The 8,861-nt window shown below is 43.8% G+C and overlaps 1 protein-coding gene and 2 long non-coding RNA genes across 4 annotated transcripts; 2 read left to right on the forward strand and 1 right to left on the reverse strand.

Moving 5' to 3' along the window:
• The first annotated feature begins 453 nt into the window (after positions 1-453).
• On the forward strand, positions 454-1,745 carry LOC124480710. The gene is made up of 4 exons (XR_006957568.1): positions 454-494; positions 1,060-1,120; positions 1,291-1,408; positions 1,503-1,745. It is a non-coding gene; the product is annotated as an uncharacterized LOC124480710 (long non-coding RNA).
• A 2,492-nt stretch (positions 1,746-4,237) lies between these two features.
• LOC124480712 lies at positions 4,238-4,792 on the reverse strand. The gene is made up of 2 exons (XR_006957570.1): positions 4,425-4,792; positions 4,238-4,278 (listed from the first exon to the last, which is right to left on the reverse strand). It is a non-coding gene; the product is annotated as an uncharacterized LOC124480712 (long non-coding RNA).
• A 742-nt stretch (positions 4,793-5,534) lies between these two features.
• LOC124480697 lies at positions 5,535-8,168 on the forward strand. 2 transcript variants are annotated; one of them, XM_047040254.1, is made up of 5 exons: positions 5,535-5,661; positions 6,183-6,312; positions 6,404-6,672; positions 6,787-7,103; positions 7,382-8,168. In XM_047040254.1, exons 3-5 carry the CDS (start codon positions 6,405-6,407, stop codon positions 7,589-7,591), a joined length of 795 nt encoding a protein of 264 aa, XP_046896210.1. In that variant the 5' UTR covers positions 5,535-5,661; positions 6,183-6,312; position 6,404; the 3' UTR covers positions 7,592-8,168. The 2 variants fall into 2 exon arrangements, with proteins under 2 accessions (XP_046896210.1, XP_046896209.1); XM_047040253.1 differs by having other exon boundaries at positions 5,647-5,706.
• Positions 8,169-8,861: the final 693 nt, after the last annotated feature.

The following is an 8,861-nucleotide window of genomic DNA, read 5'->3' on the forward strand; positions in this document are numbered from 1 at the left end:
TGTGTGCTTGGTGGTATTTCAGACGTGCTGCGATGATAGCTCAGATCACAACGACAAAACACACAGATCACTTTGGTCTTGTCAATGGAACCATTTGGCAACTTTTTTTTAGTAAATGTTCCATTCAGAATTTTGTTGGCACCCATTTCGGCGTCTCGCGCTCGCCATCCATTCAAAACGTAACGTTAGCCTACTGCTTACTCTTTAGCCGGCTCGCAAGCACAAACAAGTGAGTGCGATGTGCCTGTTGTTTTTTTTCCGGTCTAGCTAGATCCGATGTGGTGTTGTAGTTTTTCTGACGTCAGTAGTTGGTGCAACAGCATGTGAAAAAAACCAGAGCCATAGAAAAAGAGAGTTGCGACACTTCCATAGACTCCCATTGTTATTGAGGAATGCGGAAGTAAAGCGTGTCTCAAACGACCTATAGTTCCAAACATTGTATTTTCCACCGTTGAACCCCATTCATTTTCAGTGTCTCCGAAGCAAGTTTGCTGGTAAATTGATGAAAATCCTGCATTTTTTAATATTTCAACCACCACATATCCATTGTTATTAGTAGTATTTCATATAGCCAGCTTTGGATACAATTTATCGTAAGATTATGACTTGTTAGATTCTAATTGCAGTTAGAGCTAGACTAGGGCTAGTATCTAATGTAGAGCTAAGCAACACTTTTATTGTAGCTATAGCTAGAGAGCACGTGTATCATAACCAGAAGTCCGTTGGTTTATATTCTGTCAAATTAGTTCTAGTTATTGGTGTTCGTTGGCGTACAAAGTAAGTCTTCTCTTATTAGCCTCGTTAGTACATCTGATTAGAGATAGCAACAATGAATTGCAGATTAAGGGGTCCCCTATCGTCCAGTTAGCTCTCAACGCTCGGCAGGAATTTCAAGTCCACTCACTAGCTAGTTAGCTCAACTAGATGCATCTACTACTGCATCAATCAAAAGGATAAATGACCTTGTGATAAGATCATCAGCACTAGTGTGGATGATGAGAGTAAAAAGAAAGTATAACTGCATGGAGACGATAACTTTAATGATTATTATCGAAACAGCATCAAGGTATTGTCAGGCTGGTGGAGAGATGACCAGGTTGATGTTGCCTTGACACGGCTGGTAAGTGTGTAGAGACCGGTGGAGAGTTGGAGAGGCTGTAATAAACAATTATATGGAATGTCAATTCTCCCAAATTACAGATTTTTTTATAAATAGTTTTAGTTATGTAGCACCGGTTAGTGCCATTTCTTTTACATTTAACACATAATATAAACTTACTGTTTGTGTAGGAGTGATGGTGAGGCTAGTGGAGTGATGCAGCTGGTGGAGCAAAGGAGAGGCTGGTGGTGCTTGCCATTCCTGTAAGCGGCGGAGTGATGACGGAGCTGGTTAGTGGGGCTATTAATGGTGAGGCTGTAAGATTAGGAAAGAATGATATCTGATATTAGTATGTAAATTGACAGTTACCACAAACAAACATAATTTTGCATTTCTGAAGTAGATGAAGCAGATATGTTGACCTTAGTCCTGGGGATCTACATACCTATAGAAGCTGAAGTCAAGGTAGGTTGTGGGACATTTGTTGGCGCAAAAGTCAGGCCGAGCACCTCCATGGCAACGATAAAAGTGTTTGGTGGCCTGGTTGTTGTAGGCCTAGATGTTGCTTGGCTTTGCTGGTTCTTCTTTGATCTTTTTGTTTGGCTTTTGCTTCCAAGATGACCGTCTTTTAAGAGCCCCTTTTTCCTTTCAGCCCGTATGTGCTTTGCTGCGATTCTCAACCTCAGCCTGATGTATCTGTTGGTGAGTTTTTTTTGTACATCATGACATGAGGGAAGCCTGCCGTCGATCATCATAGCTTCCTTCTCCAGCACATCCATGGCATTTTGGAGATCCATGAGGGAGGCACTGGTCCTAGTTCGGAACAGCTCCTCAATTTGCCGGACTAGGTCAAAGGCCTCTTGCGACGGCCGACAAAGCGCACCAGGTTTGAATTCCTTCAGCTTCAGTAAAGTACTGTGCTCTCCTTCAGGTTTGTCAGCATTGTGATTAATTGCATTTTTGAATTCATTACAAATTTTGTAGTATTTGTTCACTTGATTTACAATGTATCCTGTTAGATGGTAGAGAGCACAGGTCTCTGTTGTTGTGAGGTCAGGTGCAGGACTGCGCTCCATCAGCTCCTCCACTCGCAGGGCAGGACTGGGTAAGGTCTCCTTTGCATCCAGAAAGTCAGCCAAAAGGCTGTTCTCATCTTCCTGATAGCTTCCTGATTTCATTGTTGCTAAAAACTGCCCAACAGAAATTGACTTCAGTGCTTGGTGAAACTCCACAGCAGTTGGGACTGGATTCCTCTGTCGGATGCAGCCAAATAGGTTTTCCATACAGTCTTGGGTAAACCTGCTGGTCAACACAAACACGTGTCCCTGGGACAGCATGTCTTCCTGGATGGACAGTATTGTAGATGTTGCCATCACAATCCCTGTTTGTACAGGCTTCCAGCTACTCGGCTGTCCAATCTTCAGCCCACGGAACAGTTGGATCGTGTCCTCGAGGAACTTGATGGCCTTTTGGTACTCCTCCATCTTATGCCTGCTCAGTGCCTGCTCAGTACATGAGGTCGAACCAGTGGTCTACCTGCTCTAGGAGCCATGCTGTTGTCCGGTAAGAGGTGGGTCGTTGTTCCTTCTCAACCATATATTTCAGGCCAGCACTTGTTGCCTTGCTGAAAACATTTAGTGCAGGGCCTACCTTCATCTTTTCAAAATGACTGGGCTGAAGGGTTTTCATTGACACATTTGGAGCAATTTTCAAAGCCATCCCCTCTTGAAAATGAACCAAATCTTTCAGTGGACCGACTGAAGCTTCATTGGAGGGAAGGTTCTCCCTCTCAACCGTATCCGGTGGAATTGTGAACGTCTGTCCGCGGACCAGGGCACTCTTCAAGTTCTTCACCAGGTGTGGGACATCTGGCATGAAGTGTAGCCTCCTGTCTGGTCTTGTTGGATGTGGGACAGACGTTTTGTTGTGGTCCACACCAAAGGCCTTCCACATTGCCCGATTAGGACTGCCCATGTCAGTGGTGACGTTAATCACATGTAGCCCGATGGAATCTGCTCTGTGAATAATGTCCAAGACAATAGGTTTGTAAATTGCCCCATTCGTGGAATTGCCACTGTAGTGGTAAGCCACTACTTGTTTCCACCTTGTCGTGCTCCCTGCCAACATAAAAACACACGCATGTGTTGCCTCTCCTGTGTGGCCAGGTAACGTCACATCCCCATACAGCTTCCCTGTTCCCAGGTGCAGCTCCACGCTTGGAGTGATTGACATCTCATCCACAGTAAGTACACACTCCCTCTCCATCTCTGTCAGGCCATCTACCTTCAGCTTGAGCATGTCAAACACCTCCCCTAGTACTCCTGGTTCCATTTTAATGTGCTGTATTCTTCTTTGCAGGGTTCTGATGTCAGGGAGAGGAATCGACATGTCCTGTAGAAGTTTGTAGCCGGTTGAGCCAGTAGCAAAACGTATTTGAATAGCCTTTTTAAGGATGTCATTTCCCCATCGTATGCTTCTCTTACTCTTCAGACCGCTCGCTTTGATCTGATCTTTCGATAACATTGTTCCAAATTTATTTTCCATTATTATTATTTTTTTCCGCAGGACCACATTCATTCTTTTTTGGCAATTTAGGGCTGCCTGTAAACTTATTGTTTGATCTATTTGTTTTGTTAACTCCTCCCTCAAGTCTTTATCACTGTACCCTGGCTCACTTGGACACTGGGCACAGGATCCTGGCTCACTGGGCACTGGAACCTGGCTCACTGGGGCACTGGAACCTGGCTCACTTGGACACTGGCTACTGGCTCACTGGGGCACTGGACTGGCTCACTGGCTGCTGGTATGCCCCTCTCAATTTCCTCACAGTCTAAATCTTCAATAGCCTCTCTTCCCTCACTTTCCCTTCTCTGACTTCCCTCAGTATCTGAAATGATGACATGGCATTGTTAGTGTTATGGGGTGGGGAGGGTGTGCAATTATAAATGTTAGATTCATTCTAAGTTCACATTGTTCATACCAAAGTTCATCATGTGACAGTAGGTGTGGTCACTGGCCACTGAATACACATGTACTGGAAGCTTTTTGGTTGTTCTCTCACTAGGACCCTTCCTCCTCTTGGGCTCAGGACGATGCAGAAATATGCTGGGAACAGCATCAGCCTTCAATTTCAGTTGGCCTTTTTTTGTTTTTGTGAATTGGTCTCCCTCAAAATGTGCCTGCGATGATATTGGCACAATGGAGTTTAATTTCCACATGCATTACAAACTCATAATAGTCAATCCCAATTTCATTATATACATGTTACAGTAAACACATTGATCCTTGATCCAAAGTGAAATGTATAAAGACAACTTAAACTCACACCACACAGTTTTCTATTATTGAATTTCCTTGTGACAGTCAGGTGCCTTCTGCCAACTTGGGCCATCCATTTTTTTCTCCTGTTTGTGTCTTTTGGAAAACCATACATCCCGATCCCTTTCTCAGACCGATTGGAGCATCCAAATGCTGCACAGCCAACCATAATCTCCTTGTCTTTTAGGATCAAATGAAGTGCAGGAGCTCAATCATTGGACATTTTATACTGCATTTCAACCACTGTAATAATTGTGTGTGTGCCTAGGCTGAGGTTTGTGAACAGCAGACATTTAGATCACTGGATCACTACAAACAAACGGAGTGGAAGAACACTGGACATTTTATACAGTAAACAATAAAATGTTTTATTGAATTGCAGTTGGTTGCCTTGTATATTCTGTTCTATTTTTATCTATTGAACAGTTGCTGGTGATCATGGTTTGATTCAACTTGCATCAAGTACTACAGATATAAGTGTTGTTAATGTGGTAAATTGTAAGTGGAATGATGAATTTAAAAAATACCAGTTACTTCAACAGTCGAATGTTAAACGTTAAGTGGAACAATTTAGTCCTCATTAGGCTACTGTTTGGTATGTACAGTTCGTAAAGTATGGTAGCTAGCATAGCCATTTCTAGCTCTGCTTCACAATATTGCGTTATGTATTATAAATTAATGTTATACATACATGTTAATAAAGTAGCAGACATACATGATACAACACACCAGTAACCAATTGACATTGTGTTAATATACCGAAAATATCCGTGAAATGAGATGGTGCTGCTGTCTGTCCCGCCTAAAACCATTCAAACAGGTTGACAGCACAGTGTTGCCAACTCTTCAGTGAGGAAAGTCGCTATTGGCTGTTCTAAAAGTCGCTAGATGACGTCATCGCCTAATTTGCATACCCGGAAGTAAAAATCCCATTCATTTTCTCCATAGCCATAGCGGATTATTATCATGGACCTATTCTAAGAGATTATTAGCCCTAATTTCATCACCATCTAAGGGAGACTTATATGACTTGATACAAGGTACTGTACATGACACAGGTTTGCATGGTATCAACCTCGTTTTAAGAAAAACATTTATTTTATTGGCGATCTCTGGAAGAAGAACTACACTACCCATGATCCTTGAGCGTCACACCGACGTCTCTGATTGGTGGAGCACGGCGTCGTGACGTCGTCACTGAAACGTTTCCCGCTCGCGCGAAAAGTGAGCAAGAGAACAATGAGGTAAGAACCTTAGAAGAAACGCCATGGACATGGACTGCAAGACAGGTAAGAACAGCTCAAATATGTTTAGAAATACAAATTAATAATTCCAACCCTCCTCCTTTATCCGGGCTTGGGACCGGCAAAGGTGACCAAAAAGGAACACTTTGGCAGAGTTACTTAGGTTTTTTTTTTATTTTATTTTTTATATATATATTTTTTAATTAATTAAGTTTGTTTTTTAACTTTATGGTCCGCGTAGGAGCCTACAACAGGTAACATTTAAACATGAACACTTTTAAACATAACATGTGTTGTGTACAATATACATTAACAATTTAAATTGCCCACTCTGGCAGTTAGGCCTATTCAAGTTTTTATTTTTTTTAAGTTTTTTGTTTTTAATATGTTTTTTTTCTTCTTTAGCTTTGTTTTAACCTTATGGTCCACTTAGGAGCCTAAAACAAGCCACAGTTATATATGAACATTTTTAACTAACACTTTTTTTGTGATGATGTTAACTAGTCTTGCTCTAATTGCAGGTGTGGAGGGAGGTCTGAAGCCAAAAACACAGACAGGCTGTGCTAGCTCACAGAACCAGTGACTCTTCATCGTCACTCAGGCTCTCCACTGCAGGTTCAGCTGAAGGAGCTGCCTTGAATGAATAAGCAGGTGAGGTTCCAAACAGTTTCAGAATGTGATCAGGCAGCTGGTGCTCAAAGCAAGCCTCACCTGACAGCTTTAATCCATATCTGATGTATAGGATGGAGTTCAGGGTTTGCAAGGACATCCTGTTCCTGAGTTTGGTCTTCACCACACTCATCTGGCTGAACACTCTCTCAACTTCAGCATTTGAGTGTGGCAAAGACAACACAGCCACAGCAGCCATGGCGAGTTCCTGGAATGGATTGAGACCAGCTGCGTCCCTGAACCTCCAAATCTCACTCCAGAAGCTCAGCGTGTTCTTTTTCTCAGTCCAGACACTGAGGTGGATGGTACGCCATTGCTGGACAATCTTGTCTATTGCTTCAGGTGAGAAGCCAAGGAGCTTTGCAAATGTGACCATCTCTGCTGGGCTCTTATTGTGCTTCAGAGTTTCCTGTACATTGAAAACTGACATGTGTTTCAATGTCTCCATGTTCTCAGGCAGTCTCATCCTCAGCTCATTGGTGAGGGAGATAGTGAAGGCAACACACCGTTTTCTGACATTCTGCTCATCGTCAGGCGCAAGGTGGAGCTCAGCTGCCTTTGAATCAAAAAGGAAACCGAGGTATGGAACAGGACTTATGTATCCATCGAGAGGCCCTTTCAAGACATCCACCTTTGCCAGTGGATTCAGGACACTGCTGCTCACAGACTTAATGAGGCTCACCAAGCTGTCAAGTAGCTTGAGAGGATCGACCTGCTCTCCCTCAAACGCTTTCATGGCCAACTGTACCTCTCCCAGCACTGACTTCAGAAAGGTCAAGTATAGCACATTTTGAGGATCACTGTACATGGAGTATAACACCTCAGCCATGTAGCAGTGCTCACTCGACTTGGTGACCTCAAAATGCAGCTTGAGCTCCTCCCATTGGTCCAAAATGCGTGAGACTGCGGGCTCAATAGAGAGCCAACGTGTGGCACACACCTTTGTGATCTGTAATGGTTTCTCCCCACAGTTAATGGTCTCATAAATGGCCTTGTATGCCTCCCTGCGTTTGGGAGACACTGAAAACCATTTATATGTCTCCCTTACAAGGTACTCCACACTGCGTGGGATCGTCTCATTCGATGCATGGGTGACAGCAAGCTGCAGGGAGTGACACACACAACGGATGAGGACCAGATCTTTAAGGCCATACTCATGTTTGAGCACTGCATGGACCCCATTATTTATCCCTGTCATTACAGAGGCATTGTCAGTCCCTATCCCAAGGAGCTTCTCTTTAACAAGAGAGCACTTTTCTAAAAAAGCCACCACAGCACGGGCAATAGAATGTGCATCTCCTCCCTCCAGCTCAACAAGCCCCAGAAATGTAGATACCACTGTCCCTTTAGTTTCACTAAAGTATCTGATGACAACACCCAGGTACTTAGACACACTGATGTCTGTGGCCTCATCGAGGAGGAGGCTAAAATGCTGCTCACCCACATCTGCCACCAACTTTTTCAAGAAGTAAGGTGCTAGGACACCATTGATCATTTCAGTGCACTTAGTCCTGTGCATTCTGAAATGCGTAGCAGCAGCGGAGTCAGAAAAGGCTGACCTACATGCTTCCCCAATGTGGTCACATGCTAGGAGGGAGCAGTGTTCAGCAATGGCTAATGCTATGGTAGCCTCAGCCTTTTTGGAGCTATCAATTTTGCCTACCATAAATGGCAGCGTTGTTTGTGCTGCTAAGTTATAAGGCTTTGCCTTTTGAATGTGTTTTAGGGTTGTACTGTGTTTCTTCACATCACTGATTTTAGCATAGAAATCCACTTTGCAGTAATGGCAGTATGCTCGTCCAATATCTCCAATAAATGGCTTTAACCATCCCTTAAAAGCTGTGTTTGCCTCCCACTCCTTTCTGTATTTCTGCTGGTAAAGTTTAGACATGGTAAAGAAAGTTTGTGTCACAGAGGCACACACATACAGTGGACGAGGTGAGGCGAGTGACTGAGCCTGAGGCAGTGTGAGTCAAACTATATATAACACAGTGATTTATTTAGTGCAGTGATTTTATTATTTTATTTAGACAAAGAAAATATACATTATCCCGCCCTGACTGTACGTCAGGGGGCGGGATCAGTCAGCGGCAGCTTGCTGGCCGGGACGCGGATTCATTTGCAGCTTGGATGCTGAGCCGTGAACGTCTCCTGTTAGCAGGTTAGCAGGAGCTAACAGGAGACAGCTGGGAGGGACTTCTGCGCGAGGAATGAGGCCGCCTGTAAGTGCTTGGAAACGGGGAAGGGAGGGGCCGCGCAGGCACCCGCTGGTCGTTGTGAAGAGTCATAGCGATACGTGTTTTCACCTCAAAAAGTCGCCAAAAGTCACCAATAACTCCAGAAAAGAAGCTAGATTTGTCGCTTTTTTGAAAAAAAGTCGCCAAAGTGGTCTGAAAAGTCGCTAAATCTAGCGACAAAATCGCTAAGTTGGCAACGCTGGTTGACAGCAGTGGGGTTTTTTTTAACAACAGCGAGCTACCGGAACCACGTCACAAAAAAGCTCTAGCTTTTTTCCTGCGTTTCACTGGCAG

This window comes from Hypomesus transpacificus, chromosome 18 (assembly GCF_021917145.1).
Source record: "Hypomesus transpacificus isolate Combined female chromosome 18, fHypTra1, whole genome shotgun sequence".
NCBI lineage: Eukaryota > Metazoa > Chordata > Actinopteri > Osmeriformes > Osmeridae > Hypomesus > Hypomesus transpacificus.